The sequence below is a fragment of the Podarcis filfolensis genome (genome assembly GCF_964270895.1).
Source record: "Podarcis filfolensis genome assembly, chromosome: 5".
In the NCBI taxonomy this organism is placed as follows: Eukaryota; Metazoa; Chordata; class Lepidosauria; order Squamata; family Lacertidae; genus Podarcis; species Podarcis filfolensis.
Window position 1 is genome coordinate 91,238,276 of NC_139608.1, and position 27,915 is coordinate 91,266,190.

Here is a 27,915-nt window from a genome sequence, read left to right on the forward strand (position 1 = left end):
GGCTAGTTGAAAATTGGCTTGCTTACAAACTTTTCAAAAGTCGGGGTTCATGTGCTTTGCTGTGCATGAGCCAGAAAGGCTGCAGAGACAGTAAAAAAAATCAGTTTAGTTCCAAAGTGGTGTGAATCCCTAGATTATTGGTATGTTGTTGTTTAGTCGTTTAGTTGTGTCCGACTCTTCGTGACCCCCTGGACCAGAGCACACCAGGCACTCCTGTCTTCCACTGCCTCCCGCAGTTTGGTCAGACTCATGCTGGTAGCTTTGAGAACACTGTCCCACCATCTCATCCTCTGTCGTCCCCTTCTCCTTGGCAGTGGCGTAGCGTGGGGGGTGCAGGGGGGGCCGGCCGCATCGGGCGCAACATCTGGGGGTTAGGGTTAGGGGGCGCAAATCCACGGGTTAGGGGGCGCAAATCCACGGGTTAGGGGGCACAAATTACTTGCCTTGCCCTGGGTGCTGACAACCCATGCTACGCCACTGCTCCTTGGGCCTTTCATCTTTCCCAACATCAGGGTCTTTTCCAGGGAGTCTTCTCTTCTCATGAGGTGGCCAAAGTATTGGAGCCTCAGCTTCACAATCTGTCCTTCCAGTGAGCACTCAGGGCTGATTTCCTTAAGAATGGATACGTTTGATCTTCTTGCAGTCCATGGGACTCTCAAGAGTCTCCTCCAGCACCATAATTCAAAAGCATCAATTCTTCGGCGATCAGCCTTCTTTATGGTCCAGCTCTCACTTCCATACATCACTACTGGGAAAACCATAGCTTTGACTATACGGACCTTTGTTGGCAAGGTGATGTCTCTGCTTTTTAAGATGCTGCCTAGGTTTGTCATTGCTTTTCTCCCAAGAAGCAGGCGTCTTTTAATTTCGTGGCTGCTGTCACCATCTGCAGTGATCATGGAGCCCAAGAAAGTAAAATCTCTCACTGCCTCCATTTCTTCCCCTTCTATTTGCCAGGAGGTGATGGGCCCACTGGCCGTATAGGAACTCAAGATTTGCTTACAGATAGGTAGCCGTGTTGGTCTGCCATAGTCAAAACAAACAAAAAAAATTCCTTCCAGTAGCACCTTAAAGACCAACTAAGTTAGTTCTTGGTATGAGCTTTCTTGTGCAAGCTCATACCAAGAACTAACTTAGTTGGTCTTTAAGGTGCTACTGGAAGGAAAAAAAAATTTTTGTTTCAAGATTTGCTGTTCTTCACAGTCATTTTCTGGAAGACCATGGGCTTGAAGGTGAGGAGAGGGCTTCATGTTAACTTATATTTACAGTACAGTGGTACCTCGGGTTAAGTACTTAATTCGTTCCAGAGGTCCGTACTAACCTGAAACTGTTCTTAACCTGAAGCACCACTTTAGCTAATGGGGCCTCCCGCTGCCAATGCACCGCCAGAGCCCGATTCCTGTTCTTATCCTGAAGCAAAGTTCTTAACCTGAAGCACTATTTCTGGGTTAGCAGAGTCTGTAACCTGAAGCGTATGCAACCTGAGGTACCACTAAAATGCGGGGTTTTTTTGTATGTCACTATATATTTTTATTGTGTTCCTATATCAGTATGAAATAGTTTATTCTACGCTTTTAACCCCTTCCATGCACCAATTAGACCAGAGCACGCTGGTTATCCCCGAGGCTAATTTTTCCCCCATCAGGGCGGCCACGGCCTCGACGGTTCCTTCACTGCGCAAGCGCGCCCAGCTGTGCTCCCGGCGCTGCCCTTTCCCATCCCAAACTGAGGCGCCGCCTCCCGCGAAGGCGTTCAACTTCAAAGCTCATTTGCATGGGCTCCCCGTGCCCAATCACTGGCCGCCGCCTGTTTTGCATGGAGCCCGGCCGGCCACTCACAGAGCCGGGGGGCCGGGCTACCACGTGCTGTTGCTAAGCTTCGGCTTCTGAAGTTGTTGCTATAGTCGCCGGCCTATCAGGGGGCGAGGCTCTTGGTCTGTCAACATTCTCTGCGCCGGAGGGAGGGAGGGCGGGCAGCTGGTTGGGTTGCGTGCGTGTTTTTCCCCTCTTCCTTCCTTCCCCCTCCCACCCACCTCGCCTCTGATTGGCTCCGCGGTGTCTCAGGACCCTGCGGGTGACGCTATCGACTGGCCCAGCCAGCCGTCCGTCAGCTGGGAAAGTAATATGCTCAATGTGTGGGGGTTTGTAGACTTGGGCTCAGAGAGCAACACTTTGGAGGAGCCTCCCTGCGCGCGCTTGTGAGCTCCCGGGTGCGGAAAAACAACAACACCAAAACCATTGCTAATTGCTACTTTTGCTGTTATTTTTTTTTCCTTCCTACCTTGCTGCTTAAATTGCAAAAAAAGCAAAAGGCTGTGAAAATGGAGTGGAATTCCCTGCTGATGCTGCTGGAAGCTGCGGAATACTTGGAAAGGCGAGAGAGAGGTACATACAGCAAGATTCCCTGCAAAAAAGTTGAGGGGCTCCCACCCCAGGGCTGCGATGCACCCCGGATTTATTTATTTTTTTAAAATAAAAAGTCACCTTGAGTGGGGGTGGGGTGGGGAGATGGGTTTGTTTTGTTGCAAAAAGGACTTTAAAAAAAAAGCAAAAGCCACGAAAAGAAGGGAAATCTCCCCACCGTTGGTCTGGTGGCGCTGCAGGTCCGCCTTTGCTCCCTTCTCTCCCTTTGCAACTGCTTCCTCCCTTTGCAATAAGTTGCTTGCAACGTTTGCACAGGCAGCAGCAGCAGCAATACGCGGCAGTTGTCACGAGCTCAGCTTTTGTGTGTGTCTTTTTGCCTCTTCCCCCCAACCAGAAGCGGAGCACGGCTACGCCTCGGTGCTGCCCTTCGACAGCGGCTACGCCAGGAGGAAAAGCAAGGCCGGGAAGCCCCAGAGCAGCCGGTGAGTGCGGGGGGCTGCGATCCCCTACCCCCCACCCAGGAGCCCTCTGGTTAAATGCAGCTCTTCCCTCGGCCCTATTTATTGCTGGGCTGCAGATGTTTCTGCACTACAACTCCCATCATCCCTGGCCGCTGCTCCTGCTAGCTGAGGATGATGGGAGCTGTAGTCCGCCCACCACCTGATAGGACCCAGAGGCCGTGTTGATGCACTAGCACAAGGTATTTTGCAGCAACTTCAGCACCAGCACAGAAGCAGGAGGTCGCCATTTCCTTCTGCCGACCCCTCTTTTCTGGGCTGGGTTTATGCTTCGGTCTCTCCTTGAGAAGCTGCCACGCGTACAGCGGGGGTTCCTTTCTCCCAAGCAACCTCTACTGGATGCTACCAACACCAAACCCCGCAGGCCCCTTTTGCTCTTTGGCTCCAGGGATTTCGACTTCGGCGAGGGCAGGATCATTGCTAACACCCCAAAACTGCCAACTTCAGTTTTCAAAAGCAGGTGCCTTGTGGGGGGGTGGAATGAAAAGCATGAAAGTCAAACCTGCTGAACTTGTTTTAAATTGCAAGAATAAGCAGCGCAGCGATCTTTGATTATCTTTCTCAAATACAAAAAGGTGTTTCGGCGCACAGATCGTTCTGAACAATCTTGGGAACTGCTTGGTGTTAAAAGTATCAGTTACAGGCGCATCAAAACTGCACTTTGTGCATCTTTTCCTTTGCAAATTTTGTCACCTGTTCCTTCAGGTCGAGTGCTGATAATACAGGTTGAATTAGTTGCCACCCCGACTGGTCTGTTTCGCAAGATTGTCAATCGCATGTAAGCTTGAGCTTTGAAAAGCTGCATTAAAAATAAAAAGTAAAATGTTATCAGGCACTTATAACAAAAACTAATCTGTATAAAGCTGTATCCCTCTGTATCCCTCTGAGGTCTGCATCCTAATGATCATGCCAGCCCTGTTCCTACCACATACCACACTTGTAAGCCTCTGTGTCTGTTTGTTTTTGCTTTTTTTTGCATGCTTAACCTGGAAGTGATTTCCACTGGATTCAGTGGGACTTGCAGGTGAGATTCTGCATGGTCTCTATAAAAAGTACAACTTAATGGATGCACTAAGAGAGTAGCAAGGTGGCAGAACGCTGTAAGACTGGCATAAAGGGAGTTATTTAATATTTCCTTGCATCTCCTTATATTTGTCCAGGTTTATAAAGGTAAAGGGACCCCTGACCATTAGGTCCGGTCGTGGCCGTCTCTGGGGTTGCGGCGCTCATCTCGCTTTATTGGCCGAGGGAGCCGGCGTACAGCTTCCGGGTCATGTGGCCAGCATGACTAAGCCGCTTCTGGCGAACCAGAGCAGCGCACGGAAACGCCGTTTACCTTCCCGCCGGAGCGGTACCTATTTATCTACTTGCACTTTGACGTGCTTTCAAACTGCTAGTTTGGCAGGAGCAGGGACCGAGCAACAGGAACTCGCCCCGTTGCGGGGATTCGAACCGCCAACCTTCTGATCGGCAAGTCCTAGGCTCTGTGGTTTAACCCACAGCGCCACCCGCGTCCCTATCCAGGTTTATAATGACACATTGTTAAAAGTGCACCCCCCGGCTCTGGATGCTTTACCCTCAGGTTTCCTGCTCTGCTTAACTGGATGTGTGCCTGGATAGTGTGGGATGGTGCCTTTATTCTTTGCTTGTTCTATATACAGTAAGTGTTTGAAAAGGGAGTTTCATCTGGCCGTTTATACTGGTTGTTGAAGAGAGCACCAGGGAGGCCTTGGAAGCAGGAGCTTGTGAAGCACAAACTACACACACACACACACACACCCTTCAAACCCACCCCCCTTGCAGGGACTCCTGTCCTGATGATCAGAATGAGCTGCTAAGAATTGTTTTGCAGACTCAGCAGATTTGTCTGGCTTGCCCCAAACAAAGTCCAGGACACCCTGTGTTTTAAAGAACGTGCCTGCTTCTTCCTTGACTTCCTGAAATACCCATTCATTGTTCTTGTTGCCCTCCTTTGCTTATCCTTCTCTTTGTTCATGCAAAATATCATCTTGGAGAGAGAGAAAAAACTACCTACAAAGGAATCTGAAATAATCGCAAGCGCTCGCAATATCAGGCAAGCTTCTCAGTCGCTTGCTATCCCTGAGTGCAGCCAACAAAACGTCGCAGTATAAATGAAATCAGGAATGAGTCTAGTGACTTTTCGATGCATTTTTATTACTATAGCCAATTAGATACTTAAGGCACCACAATATTTAATATACAATTAAATGCAGGGCTCCTTCCAGCGCATATGAGCCCTGTTGCATTAGATCACAGGCCTCTCTGGTCCAGATCCTGTTTCTCACATTAACTACCCAGATGACTCTAAGAAGCCTACAAAAAGAACATGAAAGCCCTTGTTGTTGTTTAGTCATCTTAGTCGTGTTCAACTCTCTGTGACCCCATGGACCAGATCATGCCTTGGAAACTCTCACTTTCTTCTCAAAGCTTCTCCTTTTTTATATCCATGGCGTTTTCTTGGCAAAATACTGGAGTGGATTGCCAGTTCCTTTAAATGTGGATCACATTTAGTCTAAACTCTCGGCTATGACCTGTCTGTCTTGGGTGGCCCTGCACGGCATAGCTCATAGCTTCCCTGAGTTATTCAAGCCCCTTCGTCATGACAAGGCAGTGATCTGTCCCCTACTATTGTCCCTCCCAGAATCAAAATTAAGTACCCAGTTTTCTTTTTCTTTTTTATAAGATATTTTATTAGGAGTTTCCATTTTTTACAAACAATAAAAAGAAAAAGTTAAAAATAAAAATAGTAAAAAAAAACCACATAACGTTCAAAACTTATTTTTAAGTAACATCTTTCACTGACCTCCTCATACCTCCCCTTCTTGTATTCCAGTTCGAATTGTTTATCCAGCAAATCCTTATCTCCCAACATTACAATTAAACCCCTTATTTTCTAACCATCCTTTTATAATATTATATATTAAGCTCTTGGTTATTTACCAAGAAAAAAGGGACCATTTTTTCATAATCTTATTACCATTACAGCTAGAAACCAATTAATTTCAATCCTGCATCATTCAACATTCATTAATATTGCAATATTTTTGTAAATAGTCCTTGAACTACTTCCATTCTTCTTCTGCCGACTCTTCTCCCTGGTCACGGATTCTGCCAGTCATTTCTGCCAGTCCCATAAAGTCAATCAACTTGGTTTGCCATTCTTCCAGAGTGGGTTAAGTACCCAGTTTTCTTAACCTTGTCACAAACCATCTCTGGGTTCAGGGGTGCCAACTATGGGGGACTCTGGATGCCTGAGCCCCCACAAAATTTTTGTTGTGGATGCTCAGGTACCCACACCTTAGGGTTACCCGCGCAACTTCTAAAGTCTCGCACTGGGCACCCGTAACCTGGGACCCAAGTCGGCTCCCCTGTCTGGGTTCAAAGACACAGCAGCAGATGGAAGTTTTAGCCATCGGAAAGGAACGTTGTTTTTTACTTTGTAGTTGGATCAACTCAAAAAATCTGATGTTGAATTTTGTTTCTGGAAGTCCACCTTGTAGATGCTGGAAGACTTTAAAGGAAGAACCCTGGGAGCGAACTCTCCTCAGCCGCAGCCAGCATGGCAAATGGTCAGGGTTGTCAACAGTTGTAGTCCAACAACATTTCAGTCACCCTGATAGACAACCTTCCTCCAGTTGTTTCACTTTCAAGAAATAGTATGCACAGCCTCAAGAAATTCAAAGTCTCTTCTGTGCATTGTGGGGTCACCGTTTCAGATTAGGGAGGTGGGTGGAATTCTCGGCAGGCAGGGTTTTCAATATATTCAGTGTTAAATACCCCGTTTTAAAAGCATCTGTTGCATTTTTGTGCTTCATAAAAGCGGTAACGGTGTAATAATGTCAAACGCATAGTTTAGATGTTCCGTATAGATCCGTAAAACGTTGCCCCAATGTACCTTCATAAAAAGAAAAAACTGCTACGAGAGGGACTGAACAAAATGGGTGCACTTCTCCCTGCTTCAAATTAATCTTTCCAGCCCTTAATTAATCTGCATTGCTTGCAGGGGTGGGGAAAGAAATTTCCCCTAAAATTTCCTTTCCCCAACAGGTGCTCGACACTGGTGCATGCAAGAAATTGTGGCTTGGCGGCCAATATTATTCATTTAGCAATACTGAAGAAGAATAAGCCCTACCTTTCGTTTCCTAACACGAAACACCTCGAGGCAGCTAACATCACAAGGAAATGCAAGGTTGAGAACCTCGTCCTTCATTTGCAAATGCCAAGTTTGCTTCTTTCGTACACCATTTTGTAGAAGTAGAAGACTAGGGTAGGAATAACCTCACCTTGTGAAATTTCTCCTGGGAACTCGCTGAGTACAAGGGTCTCCTCATGGTCTGCAACCTAATAAACCTGAAGAGGCAGAGCAACCATGGATAGAAGCATAGACAGAAGCTATACAGTGGTACCTCAGTTTACATACGCTTCAGGCTACAGACTCCGCTAACCCAGAAATAGTGCTTCAGGTTAAGAACTTTGCTTCAGGATGAGAATAGAAATCGTGCTCTGGCAGCGCAGCAGCAGCAGGAGGCCCCATTAGCTAAAGTGGTGCTTCAGGTTAAGAACACTTTCAGGTTAAGTACGGACCTCCGGAACGAATTAAGTACTTAACCCGAGGTACCACTGTATATGACAAACAAATCTGAATTAAACCCCTAGTGATGTATGGAAGTGAGAGCTGGAAGGCTGATCGCCAAAGAATTGATGCTTTTGAATTATGGTGCTGGAGGAGACTCTTGAGAGTCCCATGGACTGCAAGAAGATCAAACCGATCCATTCTTAAGGAAATCAGCCCTGAGTGCTCACTGGAAGGACAGATTGTGAAGCTGAGGCTCCAAGACTTTGGCCACCTCATGAGAAGAGAAGACTCCCTGGAAAAGACCCAGATATTGGGAAAGATGGAGGGCACAAGGAGAAGGGGACGACAGAGGACGAGATGGTTGGACAGTGTTCTCGAAGCTACCAGCCTGAATTTGACCAAACTGCGGGAGGCAGTGGAAGACAGAAGTGCCTGGCGTGCTCTGGTCCATGGGGTCACAAAGAGTCGGACACGACTAAATGACTAAACAACAACAACAGGATGAGGGTTGCGGGTTAAGCAGCAAATCATGGGCTGGGTATTCCAGTCCTGACGCATCAAAGAAATTGAAATGTCATTGGAGAGGCAAGGCCTCATTGACAGTAGGTTGAGCATCTTAAGCACTATTGTTTTACACGATTTGCTTTTCTGCCTTTCTAACTTGGGCGAACACAGTGCACACATCCGATGAAGCTGACTTCAATTCAAAAAAGCTTGCGCCATGTTAAATTTGGCACCACCAGACTGTTGTTTTTGCTGCAGCAACCTAACAGGGCTACCCCTCTGGAAAGCATACAACAAGCTTTGCTTGTTTTATTTCTGCCAGCCATGGAGCTTTTAAAGACGCAGGAGCGCTGTCAAGAAAAAGGAGGCATTTCTCAGAGTAGGAATAGGGGACTTCAGATCCAGCGGCCAAGTGTGGCCCTCCAGGCCGCTCTGTGTGGCCCTCTGAACTCACCCTTCTGAAACCCACTCCTCCCCAGCCGTGCTCTGCATCCTCTTTGAGTGTTCTCCCCTGGCTGGGTTTCATCCTTGGACCTCTTCTCTGCCTGGGTAGTTCACAGAAACGGGTATGCGGTCGTGTGTAGAAACAAGCTTACTCTGCAAAGATAACCTTCTGCATTCATTGCCCTGCCCATTTTTGGTGCTGTGGGTTAAACCACAGAGCCTAGGACTTGCTGATCAGAAGGTCGGTGGTTCGAATCCCCACAATGGGGTGAGCTCCCGTTGCTCGGTCCCTGCTCCTGCCAACCTAGCAGTTCGAAAGCACGTCAAATTGCAAGTAGATAAATAGGTACCGCTCCAGCGGGAAGGTTTCCGTGCGCTGCTCTGGTTCGCCAGAAGCAGCTTAGTCATGCTGGCCACATGACCCGGAAGCTGTACACCGGCTCCCTCGGCCAATAAAGCAAGATGAGCGCTGCAACCCCAGAGTCGGCCACCACTGGACCTAATGGTCAGGGGTCCCTTTACCTTTACCTTTAATGGCATGGAAGGTTGCTGAGAAGGTTTCAACCCTCAGGTTGAAAAGGTTTCCCCTACCTTAGAGTAAGCTAACCACAGGAAAACAAGCAAGGGAGAAAGAGGCAGATACTATTATTATTATTATTATTTTATTTATTTATTTATTATGGAAAGCACTCAGCTGAACGCATTTTGGTGGGACTCATGCTCCGTCTCATAATACATTGATGTTCCAGACTATATAGCTCAGGCATTTCTGCATTTTCCTTCAAAATTTACATTGTTGACTCTCCTCCCTTGATAGGTAGCAGCCTTATAAAGTTGCACCAATAGAATAAGGCACTGGCTTGCTAACGGAGACCTTGAGGCTAAAGCCGTGTTTTTATATTGGAAATTGCTCTGTGATCTTCGGGCGAAGGGTGGTATCAACTTTTATGCCGTGATTTTTAAAATTAAAAAACAAATCCTTATTGTGACTTGAGAGGTCTTTTATTTTATTTTATTTTTATTTAGGTCTGCAATGATCTAAGTGTGCAATAACATGTGGAATCAGTAACAGTCTTCAGACCGCTGAGATTTTCAGATAGTGGCCGCCTTAGTAACTAGCCGATACTAAGAATATGCCACTAGATTTTGTGACTGTCACAAGCTGCGGTCGTAAAGAACCTCCTGGCATCTGTTTACTGAGTTGATGTGGAGGGGGAAGAAAGGATTAACGAAAGCATGGTGGACAGGTTAGACTAAGCTCTTGCAGTGTCTGAGGAGAAGAGCTAAATGTTTCGACAGGGAGCGTGGAAGAACTTAAAATTCGGGGCAGAGAAGGATGATGGCTGCAGAAAGCAGGATGGATAAAGGAGTAGGGACAAAATCTGGGACTTGAGCAAATAGATGTTTTGCTGACAGGGCCAAGGTAAAGGTAAAGGGACCCCTGACCATTAGGTCCAGTTGCGGATGACTCTGGAGTTGCGGCGCTCATCTCACTTTATTGGCCGAGGGAGCCAGCGTACAGCTTCTGGGTCATGTGGCCAGCATGACTAAGCCGCTTCTTGCGAACCAGAGCAGCGCATGGAAACACTGTTTACCTTCCCGCCACAGCGGTACCTATTTATCTACTTGCACTTTGACGTGCTTTCGAACTGCTAGGTTGGCAGGAGCAGGGACTGAGCAACGGGAGCTCACCCCATCGCGGGGATTCGAATCGCCAACCTTCTGATCAGCAAGCCCTAGGGTCAGTGGTTTAGAGCACAGCGCCACCCGCGTCCCTTAGACAGGGTCAAAGAGGTAGCCAAAGAAAAGGTGAGATGGGGACTAGCTTACACATGGTTAGGTTTAGTGATTTCGCTGCTTGGCTTGTGTGCCAGTAAAAGCTTCATATAGTACTCAGCAGAAGCTGAAAGCTGCTCTGCTGCTGCCTGTGTCCTTCACAACAGCCTGACCCAAAGAATTTGCCTTTTAAATTTCTTAGCCACCTTTCTCAGAAACCACCCAAGGTCAAATTACAGGAAGATAAAATCCTGAAAACATGCAGTGTTTAAAACCACAAACGGTAAAAATAACAAATCCATATGATACTAAAAGGATACTTCCCCATCAAAGTTAACAAAATCAAAACCAGCAGAATATACAGTTAACCAAAACAAAACAAAAATTTAATGGTCTTTAAAAACAACCCCAATCACTTGCCTTCGGATGCCTGGTACTGAAGAGACACATGGTGGGTTTTGCTGGGAGAGCATTCCACAGACTGGTGGAGGGGCCACAACCCAAAAGCCCCTGCCCCCCTTGCCACTCCATGAGCCTCTCTGAGGTGACAGGCGAAAGTGGGGAGCTTTTTTCCGTTGACTTTTGTGCCCGGCTGTTTTTAAAGGTGCAGGAGAAGGGCCACTAAAGAGTGGCCATTGTACAACAGGAAGGGTCTGGAATCCATGGACCACAGAGCAAAGGAGCTATATAGAGTTGCTGGATCCAAATTTGAGGACTCTCCCCTTGAAGAGATGCATATAGGCCAAAAGTTTGCTTCTCACGTCTTTCAAGATGGCGGCGAGAAAAGCCACACCTTGCAAAACTCTTGCCTCCGCAAAGCTTAGAAGCACAGGAGTCCCATCAAGATCTCGACTTAGCAACTCTCAGGAGATGGTGATGCCTAAGTTGTCAGTGAGGACGGGAAGTGACTTTCTCAAATTGATCTGAACTAAGTGTTGCTGTTGTTGTTTAGTCGTTTAGTCATGTCCGACTCTTCGTGACCCCATGGACCAGAGCACTCCAGGCACTTCTGTCTTCCACTGCCTCCCACAGTTTGGTCAAATTCAGGCTGGTAGCTTCGAGAACACTGTCCAACCATCTCGTCCTCTGTCGTCCCCTTCTCCTTGTGCCCTCCATCTTTCCCAACATCAGGGTCTTTTCCAGGGAGTCTTCTCTTCTCATGAGGTGGCCAAAGTATTGGAGCCTCAGCTTCAGGATCTGTCCTTCCAGTGAGCACTCAGGGCTGATTTCCTTCAGAATGGATAGGTTTGTTCTTCTTGCAGTCCATGGGACTCTCAAGAGTCTCCTCCAGCACCATAAGTCAAAAGCATCAATTCTTCGGCGATCAGCCTTCTTTATGGTCCAGCTCTCACTTCCATACATCACTACGGGGAAAACCATAGCTTTTACTATACGGACCTTTGTTGGCAAGGTGATGTCTCTACTTTTTAAGATGCTGTCTAGGTTTGTCATTGCTTTTCTCCCAAGAAGCAGGCGTCTTTTAATTTCGTGACTGCTGTCACCATCTGCAGTGATCATGGAGCCCAAGAAAGTCAAATCTCTCACTGCCTCCATTTCTTCCCCTTCTTTTTGCCCGGAGGTGATGGGACCAGTGGCCATGATCTTCATTTTTTTGATGTTGAGCTTCAGACCATATTTTGCGCTCTCCTCTTTCACCCTCATTAAAAGGTTCTTTAATTCCTCCTCACTTTCTGCCATCAAGGTTGTGTCATCTGCATATCTGAGGTTGTTGATATTTCTTCCGGCAATCTTAATTCTGGCTAGGGATTCATCCAGCCCAGCCTTTCGCATGATGAATTCTGCATATAAGTTAAATAACCAGGGAGACAATATACAGCCTTGTCGTACTCCTTTCCCAATTTTGAACCAATCAGTTGTTCCATATCCAGTTCTAACTGTAGCTTCTTGTCCCATGTAGAGATTTCTCAGGAGACAGATGAGGTGATCAGGCACTCCCATTTCTTTAAGAACTTGCCATAGTTTGCTGTGGTCAACACAGTCAAAGGCTTTTGCATAGTCAATGAAGCAGAAGTAGATGTCTTTCTGGAACTCAATAGCGCAGGGCAAACCCTAGGCTTGGTCTCATCTACGGAGGGCCAAGCAGCCTCCCTCTGATTGGTGAACGAAATCAGGATGGCGCACGCCAGCGGCCAAGTTGTCTTTATCTACCAAGCTGTGTCCACAGCTATGCCCGTGAGGGTCACAGGTAGCATCATTGCTGGGGGAACTCTTTAGGCAGGTCACAAAAGCAGCCACTGGCTTCCGGTTGATGGAACTAGACAGCTCAGGCATGACCTATGTGCAGAGAGTTGTTATATGTGCTGATCGTTGACGTCAGTTTTCAACTAAGCCATTATCTCCTTATCCATGTTCTTAAAAACTGTATGAACATACCTAGAGCAACAGTAAGTTGTGTTGGATCCTTGTACCCCAATCCTAGTGAATTAAATGGCCGAGGAAGGACAGAGGAATCATTCTATAGGCTGTGCCTTTCAAATCCACCTTGGAGTGTTCTGAGGTCCGCAACTGCTGTTCTTGAGTCTTCCCTCCTTGTCCATTGGAGCTTATCTGGATATTTTACGAAAGCAGGAGCCTTCTGGCTCGAGAACTTCCCACACCTTCCGCTCAAGTGGCCTTTTCCAGGCTGCAGTTCCCTTTCTCCAAGATCGATTCCTTGGAAGATAGAACATGTAGATGACTTCTCCCAGCCTCTCTCTTAAACTGTCCGGTTTTGGAACTGTGAAATGATGGTCCTTTCCATCATAACAGGGCAAATGTTCTCCTGATAACAGTTGCAATGACATAGGCTGTGTCTTGTGCCTCTTGTCCAAAGTAGGATCTGCCGCATAACAGGCTCACATTGCCAGACGTTAGTTCATCTGTTCCCAAAGGAACATGAGAGAGTTCTTCTGCTGATCATACGGCTTAAGTGTACTACATTTGGCATTTATTGTAGAAAACATGGTGCCCTCCAAATGCTGTTGGAAAGCAACTTCCATCAGCTCTGACATTGTTCACGCTGGCTGGGTCCAAAGGCAGCTGTGGTCCAATAATAATAATAATAATAATAATAATAATAATAATAATAATAATAATTTATTTATACCCTGCCCATCTGGCTGAGTTTCCCCAGCCACACTGGGCAGCTCCCAATCAAGTGTTAAAAACAGTACAGCGTTAAATATTAAAAACTTCCCTGAACAGGGCTGCCTTCAGATGTCTTTTAAAGATAGGATAGCTGCTTATTTCCTTCACATCTGAAGGGAGGGTGTTCCACAGGGCGGGCGCCACTACCGAGAAGGCCCTCTGCCTGGTTCCCTGTAGCCTCACTTCTCGCAATGAGGGAACCACCAGAAGGCCCTTGGCGCTGAATCTCAGTGTCCGGGCTGAACGATGGGGGTGGAGATGCTCCTTCAGGTATACAGGACAACATCTGGGGGCACCATTGCTCCTGCAATAGCTAACTGCCATCAGCAATACGGTGGTACCTCGGGTTACATACGCTTCAGGTTACAGACTTCGCTAACCCAGAAATAGTACCTCGGGTTAAGAACTTTGCTTCAGGATGAGAACAGAAATCGTGCTCCAGTGGCGCAGCAGCAGCAGGAGGCCTCATTAGCTAAAGTGGTGTTTCAGGTTAAGAACAGTTTCAGGTTAAGTACGGACCTCCGGAACGAATTAAGTACTTAACCTGAGGTACCACTGTAGTGGGGACGCGGGTGGTGCTGTGGGTTAAACCACAGAGCCTAGGACTTGCAGATCAGAAGGTCAGCGGTTCGAACCCCCGTGACGGGGTGAGCTCCCATTGCTCGGTCCAACCTAGCAGTTCAAAAGCATGTCAAAGTGCAAGTAGATAAATAGGTACCGCTCCGGCAGGAAGGTAAACGGCGTTTCCGTGCACTGCTCTGGTTCGCCAGAAGCGGCTTAGTCATGCTGGCCACATGACCCGGAAGCTGGATGCTGGCTCCCTCGGCCAGTAAAGCGAGATGAGCGCCACAACCCCAGAGTCGGCCACGACAACCTAATGGTCAGGGGTCCCTTTACCTTTTTTTTACCACTGTAGTGCTGTTTAAGAGACATGTGTGCAGACTTCAGTCCTACAAGACCATCTTCCTTTTTTTTGTACTATTTTTGTATGCGGAGGGGTTATTTAATTTTGTGAAGTGTGAAATATAAAAATCCCAACCAGATTCAAGGTTGAGCCTTGGGGGAGAAAATAAGATGTGCTAATAGTGTTCTGGACATGTCAAAATAGGTCCCTAAGATATTTTTTTAATGGATTTCTGACAGGAACTGATGGAAAGCGCATTGTTTCATTTGAACTTCGGGTTATTAGCAAGTAAAACTCTATAATATATCATGCTTTCTGTTGTTGTTTTTATAGGTCTTCACATAATGAACTAGAAAAGCATAGGTAAGTAGTACGAATCAAACAGAACCAGTACGGACGCTATTATTCTGCCATGGCACAATCCTGCAAGAGAAATTGGAAATCACAGGGAATTATATCTGTTTAACTCGTGTTAATGAAAGTGTTTGCTGTCAAATTCCAACCACTCGTTTTGAGAAACAGGCATCTAAACGTTGAATTATACTATGCGAATAATGCTGTTTATACTTAAGGTTTCAGTGACATTAACATATTTCTGAATTTGTCTACTGTAGCTCTTAAGGGGCACGTTCCTGGCTAATAATTGGCAGCTCTGTTGCTTGCTGGAGCATCAGAAACAAATGGCACCTTTCTACAGACACTAGAAAAGTAAGGCAGTGCCTAGCGACTACAGAGAGCCGAGAGAGAAATTGCACATGGTTTCTCACCTCTGACAGCAGAACCTCCTGAAGGGTGTCTATAGAAGCACCAAAAAGTTTGAGCAGTTAACAGGGTAGGCAGACAGGGCATTTGCAATGCATTCTTCCAGCAAGGGCAGACATAGAGCTGGAGAAATAGGGCTGGAGTGAGGAGAAAAGGAGAGAATCAGTACAACAAATTGCCTCCCTATATTGGTGCTGGGCTCCTGGTTGTAGGGGCACATACAGTAGAGAATGGAATTTCGCTCCAGCAACTTAATTTCCCCCTCCAAATTAGCGCTAATGCCCATGCCCCCCCCCACAAACACACAGGTCCCAGATTAAATAAACCGACCTGCTGTTCACTGGAGCTCAAATAAATAGGCATCAGTAGGCTGGTGCTTGTGTGCTGGCTGTCCCTCTCGCTCACAGTAACTCCCACTATTTCTGTTTCAGCAGGAGGCAGGGCAAAAGGCAGCAGCAGACAGTACACAGAAGGCATGCTCCGAACAAGAGCAACCTGGATCTCAAAGCCTGCTGCTTCAGTCTGTGCAAGCTCAGTGGAGCAACAGCCAAAGGCATGGCCCGCTAATTGGAATGCCGTGACCCTCACCCTGTTCCCTATGTTCAGTGTGTGGCTATCTTAGACGCTAACCCTTGCATCCTGATGGGCTTGAAATGCAAGTCTGCAAGATCGTAGGGTCCAGATGCCCTAGACAAACGCTATTTTTGAAAAGCAAAACATCTATACACCTGGAGATGGGTAGAAAGGACCAGGCCATAACATTGTTCTGTGATTGATTGATTGATTGATTGGCAGATATAGGGAGTTTCTAGGTGGAAATCGAAGGGTATTGATCAGGGCCGTCTTTAGCATATGTGCTGCTGGGGTGCAAAGATGCGCTTCCAAATGTAGTTTAGCCACCCCCAAATTAACTTGGGGGGGAATTGCTCACCTGTAATAACGACGCAAGGGACGCGGGTGGCGCTGTGGGTTAAACCATAGAGCCTAGGACTTGCTGATCAGAAGGTCGGCGGTTCGAATCCCCGCAACGGGGTAAGCTCCCGTTGCTCGGTCCCTGCTCCTGCCCGCCTAGCAGTTCGAAAGCACGTCAAAGTGCAAGTAGATAAATAGGTACCACTCCGGGGGGGAGGTAAACGCAATTTCCGTGCGCTGCTCTGGTTCGCCAGAAGCGGCTTAGTCATGCTGGCCACATGACCCGGAAGCTGTACGCCAGCTCCCTCGGCCAATAAAGCGAGATGAGCGCCGCAACCCCAGAGTTGGTCATTACTGGACCTAATGGTCAGGAGTCCCTTTACCTTTCCCTTTTAATAACGATGCTGCGGAAAAATTTGATATTTGATGCTATGAAGTAACAGAGCGCCAGAGGAGGGGAATGGGAACCTTCGCTCCATTGCTTTTCACTGCCGCCGATCGAGAGGGACCAGTATACAGTAGGTATACAATTGACGCCCACCAGAATTTGGCACCCGGGTGCCCTGCACCCCTTGCACCCCCTGGTAAAGACGGCCCTGGCATCAGTGTAGGAAGGGCAGGAGAGAGTGACTTTGAGATTTTGGGTAAATGCTTAGCGATCTTCCCCTGGGCTCTGCCCTAGCCGTGGAACCGAGCCCTTGTTGCATTTTCTCCTCTGCCTCTCAACATTCTGTGTCCTTGTAGTGTGTTGAGTCTTTTACATGGTGCCAGCTGCCCTGAAAATCAAAACAGGATACAGTGGTGCCTCGCAAGACGAATGCCTCGCAAGACGAAAAACGCGCAAGACGAAAGGGTTTTTCGGTTTTTGCGTTGCTTCGCAAGACGATTTTCCCTATAGGCTTGCTTCGCAAGACGAAAACGTCTTGCGAGTTCGTTCGCTTTTTTCTTAAAGCCGCTTGAAGAGGCGCAGTTGCGACGGACCGTGCTTCGCAAGACGAAAAACATCGCAAGACGAAAAGACTCGCGGAACGAATTAATTTCGTCTTGCGAGGCACCACTGCATACCGTATTTTTCGCTCTATAAGACGCACCAGACCACAGGACGCACCTAGTTTTTGGAGGAGGAAAACAAGAAAAAAAATATTCTGAATCTCAGAAGCCAGAACAGCAAGAGGGATCGCTGCGCAGTGAAAGCAGCAATCCCTCTTGCTGTTCTGGCTTCTGGGATAGCTGCGCAGCCTGCATTCGCTCCATAAGACGCACACACATTTCCCCTTACTTTTTAGGAGGGAAAAAGTGAGTCTTATAGAGCAAAAAATACGGTAAATGTGTTAAAACAAAGAGTGCAATGATTGGGGGCGGGGGGGGGAACAATGACAAGAAATTGGGTTTGATGCTTTGAACTTTGTTCAGATCTTTACAAGGGTTGTCATTTTAGTGCTGAGATGAATGTCCTTTTTGCTTGTTTGAAGGTAGCATTGTGCAGAAATCCTAAATTCATATGCTATCTATTGCACTCTAGTGAGCTAAAGTGCACTGTAACAACACTAAATGTGTTTGTTTTTTTTTAAATTTCAGACGAGCTAAACTACGACTATATTTAGAAGAGTTAAAACAACTTGTCCCTTTGGGAGCAGATAGCACTAGACACACCACACTCAGTCTGCTGAAAAGAGCCAAGATGCATATTAAGGTAAAAAAAGAGAGTTACCTTTTATTTTGTTTTACTTAAACAATAATCTGACACACACACACCCCTTTTTTTGTGAGAGGGCGGGATTGCAGATTTCCTAATTTAAAAGGTGCTGCTCTTACTTAATGGTATAATTTTTTCAGTCTTCGATGCTGATGTGGTAGGTTAAAACCCAAACAATTTAGTACATGGAGAACGTCTCCACTTTTTAAACAGTTGTTTGTTTTAGTTTTTTAATGAGAGCACCGGATAATCAGTGCAACCAGAACACTGTTTTTACTGTTAAAATTATTCTAACTCCATAGAAATTGGAAGAACAAGACCGGAAAGCTCTAAATATTAAAGAACAGTTACAGCGAGAACATCGATACCTCAAGCGCAGATTGGAACAGCTCTCCATGCAGGGCCTGGAACGAATTCGCACAGACAGCCTGGGATCAACAATATCTACGGATTCTGAGCAAGGTAGGTGGTGGGGCCTAGAACTCGCCATGGGACTGTTAACTAAACTTAGGCTGTATATTTCTCTAGGGTATATACTGGGCATCTGAAAACAAGCATGTGTGTTAGAATGTCCAGCGCCGGAAGTAGAGACAGTTCAAAGCATAATAGTCAATTCTTGAAAAAACAATAAATCGGGAATGCAGTATATCTTGATTGCAGTAAGGCTTTTGACAAAAATCTCCTATTATATTCTTGCAGAGAAGCTGCTAAAATGTGGGCTGGACGAGGTAACTGTTAGGTGGATTTGTAGCTGGTTGACTGACTGAACCCACAGAGTACCCATTAATGGTTTCTCGTGACAAGGGTTCTGTCCTGGGCCTGTTGTTGTTCAACGACTTTATAAACGACTTGGATGAAGGAATTGAGGGGGATGCTCATCAAATTCACAGATGACACCAAACTCGGAGGGGTAGCTAATGCTGCAGAAGGCAGAATTGGGATTCAAGATTCCCTTCACGGATTGGATTACTGGGCCAAAACAAATGAATTTCAGCAGGGACAGGTGACAGGTTCTGCACTTAGGCAGGAAGAACCAGCGGCCAAATGTAAGATGGAAGACACCTGCATTGCCAGTGGTACATGTGAAAAGGATCTAGGGGTCAGAAAGAAGATACTCTAGCCATATAATTTTTTAATAATTTTAACATATTGATTATCATACATACAACAAAACTTCACTTCTTATACAATCTTTTTGGACTTCCATCATCACCTCTGATGATCCACCATTCTTATCATTTCTTCTGCATTTCTTAAATTCATATTGCCTTTAATTATCTTAACTAACAATCCTCCTCTTTACCATTTTTGCAGTAATTCTAATAATTCACCTCACAAAACTTATTGCAAACCTACAAGCGTAATCTGATTGTCACAATTCCTTTTCAAATAGTCCGTAAATTTACACCAGTCTTCTGTGAATCTCTGGTCCCGCAGGTTTCAAATTCTTCCTGTTAATTTGTCTAATTCTGCATAGTCCATCAGTTTCATCCTCCATTCTTCTTTTGTCGGTATTTCTTCTTGCTTCCAATTTTGTGCCAATAATATTCTTGCTGCCGTCATTGCATATAAAAATAATTTACAATCCTTTCTATTTGTATCATCTCCTACAATGCCAAGTAAAAATGCTTCTGGCTTCTTAATAAATGTATATTTCAGCATTTTTTTCATCTCATTATATATCATTTCCCAGATGTTTTTCACTTTTTTACATTCCCACCACATATGATAAAATGTTCCTTCTTTTTCTTTACATTTCCAACATTTATTACTCACTTTATACATTTTAGCTAATTTAATAGGTGTAATATACCATCTATACATCATTTTCATCACATTTTCTTTTAAGGCATATTGTTGTTGTTGTTTAGTCGTTTAGTCGTGTCCGACTCTTCATGACCCCATGGACCAGAGCATGCCAGGCACTTCTGTCTTCCACTGCCTCCGGCAGTTTGGTCAAACTCATGCTGGTAGCTTTGAGAACACTATCCAACCATCTTGTCCTCTGTCGCCCCCTTCTCCTTGTGCCCTCCATCTTTCCCAACATCAGGGTCTTTTCCAGGGAGTCTTCTCTTCTCATGAGGTGGCCAAAGTATTGGAGCCTCAGCTTCACAATCTGTCCTTCCAGTGAGCACTCAGGGCTGATTCCCTTCAGAATGGATAGGTTTGATCTTCTTGCAGTTCATGGGACTCTCAAGAGTCTCCTGCAACACCAGAATTCAAAAGCATCAATTCTTTGGCGATCAGCCTTCTTTATGGTCCAGCTCTCACTTCCATACATCTTCCATACATCATTAAGGCATATGCAAATACATAAAGGGCTGTCACACGGAGAATGGAGCAAGCTTGTTTTCTCCTGCTCTGGAGGCTTGGGCTCGAACCGAACAAGAAGAGATTCCAACTAAACGCCAGGAGGAACTTTCTGGTGGCAAGAGCAGTTGGACAATGCAACAGACCCCCTCTTGAAGTGGTGGACTCTCCTTCCTTGGAGGTTTCTCAGCAGAGGTTGGATGGCCATCCATCATGAACACTTTAGTTGAGATTCCTGCACTGCAGGGAGTTGGACTAGATGACCCTCAGGGTCCCTTCCAACTTTACAATATATGTCAATGACGTATCCATCCGATTCTGAGCACAGCTATGTTCAACTTCTGAGCCCCTCCGAGCCAAAGGCAGAAAGCCCAGCCAGCAGCCAAACGAAGCCTCAAGCGGTGGTTCCCACAGCGCAGCAACCCGGCAAAGGGGATGCAGCAAGGAAAACCACCGTCACCTCTCCGCTGGGAAGCGCTGAGCAAAGGCCAGTCCCCAGGCAACGCGGCCGATTTGATCGGCACAAGGCATGCAAGCTCCACCCCCCCAGTCATTCTTAGACTCCTTATTGGGTGAGCAACGCAGCCAAGCAACACAGTTGGAGCCTCCCTCCTCCCTGGCCGGCAGGGAGGGAGGGGGAGGAGCTGCTTCCTTTGAAACCCGGGAAATTTAAGGGACATCATCAATAAGGGACAGCAGCGGGAAACGGCGCTGGGATAAGGGAGTTTCCCACCAAATAAGGGACGGTTGACAGCTATGGACCAGAGGGGGGTTGGAACAGTGTTGTTTCTTGGTGTTCATGGGAAGTCAGAGCTTTGAGAGGGACTTGGAACGAACCATTTCGGAAGGTACTGCTGTATAGTTTGCAATCATTGTATTAACTGGCCTATAAGTGGAACTGGTCAAAATCCAGAATCAAATATTTAAGGATGTAAGATGAAAACAATGTGGCTTCAAAATAATAATAATTTTTTTTTTGTGGAACACTTTTAAGCAGGCAGAAGACGATTGCCAGTAAACTGTCAGTCACTTTGTCTTTTATATTTTGCTTGGGCCAGTCAGCAATTTGGTGTAGGATGTTAGTCATAACGAAAGTAAATACGTGGGAGGTTGTATGCAGCAGATGAAATATACAGTGCTTAAATTTGGATCCTGGGTTCTAACATAACATATCAAGTTGCATTGTAATTACAAACAAAGCTTTTCAGCCCCAAATAGTCAACAAACAGAGACCTGAATCCCAGCTGGCAGTAAGCAAGATTCTTGATATCATGGTAGGATTTACCAACCACCACCACTACTTCTCCTCCATATTTGGCAAATTTCTGTATACAGTGGCACCTTGGTTCTCAAACTTAATCCGTTCCGGAAGTCCATTCCAAAACCAAAACGTTCCTAAACCAAGGTGCGCTTTCCCATAGAAAGTAATGCAGAACGGATTAATCCGTTCCAGACCTTTAAAAACAACCCCTAAAACATCAATTTAACATGAAATTTACTATTTAACAAGACCATTGAACTAGAAAATGAAAGCAATAATCAATGTACTGTACTATAAAATAAATAAGACAGTATTGTAGATAATAAAATTAAAACTAAAAAATTTTCTTACCTGCACTGATGATAGTCATCGCTTTTATCCATTGCCGCAGTCACACAATCAATCAATCAGTAGCTGAACTGGGTTCCACACAGTCACAAAAACAAATCAACCGAAAAAGCCTCAAAAACACAAAACACAAATTAAATAGCAAAAACAAAAGCGCCGAATACAGTTTTTGAACTTAATCTGTTCAAGAAGTCCATTTGACTTCTGAAATGTTGGAAAACCAAAGCGCAGCTTCTAATTGGTGCAGGCGCGCTGGAAACAATAGCCAGCAGCTGCATTGGACATTCAGCTTCCAGAAAAACGTTCGAAAACTGGAAGATTCTGGGTTTTCGGAGTTTGAGAACCAAGGTACCACTGTATTTTTATTGCACCTTCTCAGTTTTTTACTTGCCTTGCCTTCCTATATAAGCTTTGGTGTGTCTTTTTGGTCTTGTTTGTTTTAAAAAGAAGTGCTTAGACTAATGTAATTTGAGTATCTGAATGGAGACATGAACACAGGAAAGAGTTGTGGTATATGACTGGTATATGACTGTGGCTAAGAGACTGAGCTCCGAGGTTGGCAAGCCCCTGGTTTGAATCTCGCTCTTCCTGTGAATTTGGAAAGGTTCCTTACACAAGCCGTTTTCTCCCTGCCCCTGCAAATGTGTGCACACATTTGCAAATGTGTGCACACATTTGCATCATAGGAATAATAATGACCCGTCTTGTTGTTGTTGCTTTGTCGTTTCGTCGTGTCCGATTCTTTGTGACCCCATAGACCAGAGCACACCAGGCCCTCCTGTCTTCCACTGCCTCCCGCAGTTTGGTCAAACTCATGCTGGTAGCTTTGAGAACACTGTCCAACCATCTCGTCCTCTGTTGTCCCCTTCTCCTTGTGCCCTCCATCTTTCCCAACATCAGGGTCTTTTCCAGGGAGTCTTCTCTTCTCATGAGGTGGCCAAAGTATTGGAGCCTCAGCTTCACGATCTGTCCTTCCAGTGAGCACTCAGGGCTGATTTCCTTCAGAATGGAGAGGTTTGTACTTCTTGCAGTCCATGGGACTCTCAAGAGTCTCCTCCAACACCATAATTCAAAAGCATCAATTATTTGGCGATCCGCCTTCTTTATGGTCCAGCTCTCACTTCCATACATCACTACTGGGAAAACCATAGTTTTTACTATACGGACCTTTGTTGGCAAGGTGATGTTTCTACTTTTTAAGATGCTGTCTAGGTTTGCATTGCTTTTCTCCCAAGAAGCAGGCATCTTTTAATTTCGTGGCTGCTGTCACCATCTGCAATGACCCGTCTTACAAAGTTGTAAATATTGCTACAGTGGTATCTTGTTTCTCGAACTTAATCTGTTCCGGGAGTCCGTTCGACTCCCAAAACCGTTCAAAAACCAAGGCACGGCTTCCGATTGGCTGCGGGAGCTTCTTGCTCTCAAGCGGAAGCCGCGGCGGACGGTCGGCTCCCGAAAAAGGTTCGCAAACCAGAACACTTACTTCCGGGTTTGCGGCATTCGGGGGCCAATTTGTTCGACAACAAAGCCGTTCAGGAACCAAGGTCCCACTGTGTAGGAAGCCCTCTGAACACTCTATTTTTATTTTTTGTAAAGTTTTTATTATTAAAATAATTCCGCATTAATACACACATATTGCGAATATACAAGCATACAAACATACATTTCATACAATCCTTAAAAATGTTCAAACATACCTACACTCAATCCCACAGATAATTCCTTTTCGCATCACCATCCACCACCCCTCACCCCACCTTTGTGTTAGACTTCCAATCTACTCAATTGCAATTTCTTTCCACTTCTATTGCTTTCTTTCACACACCTTTAACCTAATTTCATGCTTCTTTTTCTATTACACAGTGTTATCCATCTTATTTAGTATTTCAGTATTTAAAACGGAACTTGTTCATTCTAATAGGAGTTCTGATTTTTCAAAATGGTTTTGCAAGTAACCTTTATACACCTTCCAGTCCCTGTCTATCTTCTCTTTTGAGATCCTTCCAATTTCTCCCATTGTTTTGGATATATTGTAATACTCCAATAATTTGGCAAGCCACTCTGTTTTTGTTGGGATAATACCACTTTTCCAGTTTTTCGCAATCAATAGCCTTGCGGCTACTGTTGCGTATAAATATAATGTCTTGTCTTCTTCCTTTAGGCTTCCTGGTACTATTCCCAATAGAAAACTTCTGAAACTTCTGTCTTCTCTCCCGTTTCAATTTAGAAGTAGACATCGAAGGAATGGAATTCCCACCAGCTGAAATGGACAGTAGCAGAAGTCCCAGCGATGTGGAAGACAGTTTGCAAGGGAGCTCGAGCGACAGCGGCTACACACATTCGCACAGACTCAATGCCAGGCTTCTGTAGCGTCGAAGGGCACCGCTCAACTCAGGACGTTCTGACTAAAGCACTTACATGAAATATGCCGGACTGCCATTCTTCCAGAAAACCTCAGCCCACAGTAATCTGAAAGGAGGTTTCGTGCCCAGGGTTCGCCGAACGACGATTGGTATATTCAATAAATTGCAAATCATGTTGTTTTTTCTACAAAATGTGGTTAGATACAGTTGCGGCTTAAAGTCCTTTATTGTAGACATTGTGCACACTGTTAGTTCTGGGTGTGTGTGCTTTTTAAAAATATTTTTTTAAAGGGGATTTCCCCCCAAATGTTAAAATACAAAGTGGGCATAGCAAATAACTACACACGCAGATGGAGATTTTCTGTTGGACGCTCAAAAATGGGTTTGTCTTTGGCAATAGGAACTTCTGTAGCCAAAACGGCACGTTAAAGGTTCATCCACAGTTCCACTTGTCACAACAGTCTTTCCCAGGAAAACCTGCTTTTTACCGCTGAATCTGATTGAGATTTCTCTGAATTAAGAGCGGGTTTTCCAGGAGAAAGTGGCATGGCAAAGGCAAAACTGCTCAGACCATTTCTTTGCACAAGTCAAATGGAAGCGTAGCCTTAACCCTAAATCTCTGCTCGTGGTTTGCTTGTGATCCACATTCTTTGGATTCTGGCTATAGTGGACCAAGGATTGAAAATTTAGGGGGGGAGGATATACTTTTTTTTAAAGTACATTATCATTTTACAAAAAAACCCCAACAACTTTGGTTAGCAAATATTCCTATAGGAGAAGTTCTTTCGATATTTTTGAGACACACACACAAAAAACGTATATTCTCTTGATTTATCATCAAGCGTTCTGTTCGTCTTCAAAAGATGGGGGGAAAGCTGATTCTAATCAGGACTTAATGTGCAATGACCCTAGCTTTCTATGTTTTTATAGTGACTAACTCCGGAAAAAAATAAATCGTGTTTGCTTGCACATGTAAAAAAAACAAAACACTCTGCTAACTTTTGAGGGTCAGGATTATTGTGCACAAAGATTAGTTGCCTCTCGTTTGGTGATTTTTAGCAAGGGTTGTTAATTGTACTCATGTTTTTACTCTCCATGAAATGCATTGACTGCGTGTCGTTATGTAGCACTCGGCCTCAGGATTTTCATTTTTTGTATCTGCATTTATTCTTCCCGCCTTCTCAGACCGTGATTCTGATGATTGTGCCACATCCAAACGAGTGAATGTCAATTCAGCAAAGGAGGCCCATGTCTGCAGCTGATACATATCATATATTATGATGCTTATCTAGTTCCCATTTTAAGTGATGGAAGTGTCAGGTGTACATTGCATTATGCATCTCCATTCAGGTCATTTAAGTCTCATGTAGTCAGATGGGACAAGCTGGATTGGGGCCAACACACACTTTTTTCCCTATATGATTTTAATGTTTACCATTCAATATTTCAGTATTCTTCGTGAAGGATTCAGAGCTCGAATGAACCAGAGCTGGATTATCAAATAGTTGTTTAGAAGAAAGCAAAACTGTTTGCTTAAGTTTTTTTTTTTATGTTATATTGCTTTCTACAGCTGCAAATACACTTAAATGGAAGGCATGGCTTTAAATTACAGTATTCACATTAAACCTTTTTCTTTCTTTCTTTTGTATGCTATCATTGAAATTTGAATTCCTTACAAAATGCAAAGAAAATGCTGTAAAATTGCACCGTTTAGTTAGCGTTCATCAATATGTTTAGAATATAATTACCCCGATTGTAGCAATACTGCAACCTTGCCTTTTAATACACTTTAAGCTTAGTGAAGTCATTAGAGTTTGGCTTGCTGGTAATTAAAAATGGACCAATCTTTGCAATCGCTACTTTAAGGTCTTTTTTAAATAAATAAAAAAGATTAAAAGCTATATAGACTTTAGACATGTTATATTGCCTGTAAATACATTTCCTATTAAATACTCTGTATTATATTTTTCCTAACTCTTCCCATTTGCTCATATAGAGAAAGGGAATAGTTACATACCTGAATCGGAGTCTCAGGGACTCTTCACCTTAGTCAAATTGTGCCTTGGTGACCATTGATCTATTCCTTTTCCTTTCCTTTTTAAACGTTAATGTGGTTACAGAAGCCCCAGTCAGCATGTTTGAGTGGATCATCTTGCTGAAGGTGAAGCTCTGAGACCTCTTTTTTTTTTCTTTTAAAAAAGACACTTTTAGTGCAGGGAAAATAAGCATTCCAATGCCTATACCCAATAATTTAACCCCACTTTAAAAATGTGTAATATTCATGCGTCTCTGATCAGTGGCTTCCAAGAAAGCCATATAAACTCTGTTCCAGAAGTCCATGTGTTCAGATGCACATAAGGATATTTTCTGCTCCTGGTTTAAACGGAGAGGGGTCACTCTGTGAGAAAACTATTCTTTCCGTTTAAATTAATTGGGAGACTTGCTCTAGGGACAAGGATCTACTGAGTAGACTGCAGGATCAGGGCCATGCTGTCAGCTGCTACAACCTAAGGCTGCAATTGAATGGTTTTAGCATTGAACTAAATTTTATACGGCAACGAACTGGTGAGAAGGATGAAACAAAATATTTTGGGCGCCTTTCTCGCATCCCAGAGGCACCGTAGGGCAAGACCTGCCCCCATCACTGCCAGCTCCTGCTTCTGAGCATCAATAAACCTTTCCCCTTTCCTTCCTACTATTTTCAAACTGGTGGGAATTTTAATATTTTTTAAATCAGGCAGCCTAGGAATAGACGGAGGCAGGCGTGCTGGCGTTCCGCTCTTCGTTCTGCCAGCTCCAGCACCAGCAGGATGTAGGGCAAAGCATTTTCAAAACACACCTTAAGATTGCAGCCTTTGCTGCTTCCTTTAATACTCGGCGTATTATTTTCCCCGTGGTGCTCACAATGCAGGAAACAAAAGGTCGGCTATACTTTTGGCAGCTTACAGACCTTGTTAGCCTGGAACTTGCTAACCAAACCATGCTGCTTCAAAAGCAGCAATCCTATTTTGTAGTCATCCCTCCTTTAACCAGGGGGAGACGCCTAAAGCTATAAACCGGCAGCTAAATTGGAAATAAACCTCTGTTAATGCTCTTGCATTGTACACTTTGCATATGATTAAAACCTTTCGTGAGAAAAGATACACAGCAATATAAGCATTGTGTGTAGTAGAAAGCAGCATTAATTACTAGCTCCTCTTAATTGCATTTAATGTTGAAAATCATGATCTATATTTTTTAGAAGTTTACTTTAACTGTTACCGGGGAAAACAGTTGAGTTGTTGTGTTTCTTTTACTATATAATGAATGGATTCATGGCTTGTAAAATGTTGGCTTTCATGAAAAAGCAGCTCTTGCACAGAACATTTCCAACATAAAAATCTGAGCGAATGGAAAAGAGATCTCATGTAAAACATTGTTGACTTTATGCTACTCTTTAAAAATAATAATGAATGTGTACAATTTAATGAACTCTTCCATGCTGGGTATAAGTGGCTTTGTATATCTTTTATATTTTCAATAAAGATTACTCCAGTATTCTAAGTTGCATATAAAAATGTTTTCCTGGTTTCTCCTTGTTCAGTCATTGCTGCGATAACTTCTAGCTAAGCCAAGGCATATTGGTAACGTGAGAAACTCCCTAAACCTTTTTAGGTAGCAAAGCTTAACTTAGGACACAGAGTTGCAAAGTCTTCCGCGCATAAGTGGAATTTTCTAAGGAACACTTCCCCAAGATGTTTTGATACGCAACTCGCATCAGTCCCAACCATCATGGCCTGTGGTTGCTAAGGGCAGGCGAATCTTGTCCATTTTGGTTTCTCACTATGTCTCAACACCACGTCACTATAAAGTTCTGTTCTTGACATTTCCACATCAGTGTGCGAATTTTTCAAAGTTACAGGTAGGTAGTCCCAAAGTTACTGGGACGCGGGTGGCGCTATGGGTAAAACCTCAGTGCCTAGGACTTGCCGATCGTATAGTCGGCGGTTCGAATCCCCGCGGCGGGGTGA

At 44.8% G+C, this 27,915-nt stretch overlaps 1 protein-coding gene across 1 annotated transcript; it reads left to right on the forward strand.

The window, feature by feature from the left end:
• The first annotated feature begins 1,180 nt into the window (after nucleotides 1–1,180).
• MXD4 (MAX dimerization protein 4) lies at nucleotides 1,181–27,462 on the forward strand. Its single transcript, XM_083616026.1, has 7 exons — nucleotides 1,181–1,232; nucleotides 2,306–2,384; nucleotides 2,758–2,845; nucleotides 14,587–14,616; nucleotides 17,506–17,620; nucleotides 17,926–18,085; nucleotides 23,770–27,462. Exons 1-7 carry the CDS (start codon nucleotides 1,221–1,223, stop codon nucleotides 23,910–23,912), a joined length of 627 nt encoding a protein of 208 aa, XP_083472152.1. The 5' UTR covers nucleotides 1,181–1,220; the 3' UTR covers nucleotides 23,913–27,462.
• The last annotated feature ends 453 nt before the right edge of the window (nucleotides 27,463–27,915 follow it).

Excerpts from the sequence above, each read along its gene's own strand:
- MXD4 (XM_083616026.1), top strand. Across the intron at positions 17,621-17,925 it reads GAGCCAAGATGCATATTAAG|AAATTGGAAGAACAAGACCG; the intron begins GTAAAAAAAGAG and ends CTAACTCCATAG. Across the intron at positions 18,086-23,769 it reads ATCTACGGATTCTGAGCAAG|AAGTAGACATCGAAGGAATG; the intron begins GTAGGTGGTGGG and ends GTTTCAATTTAG.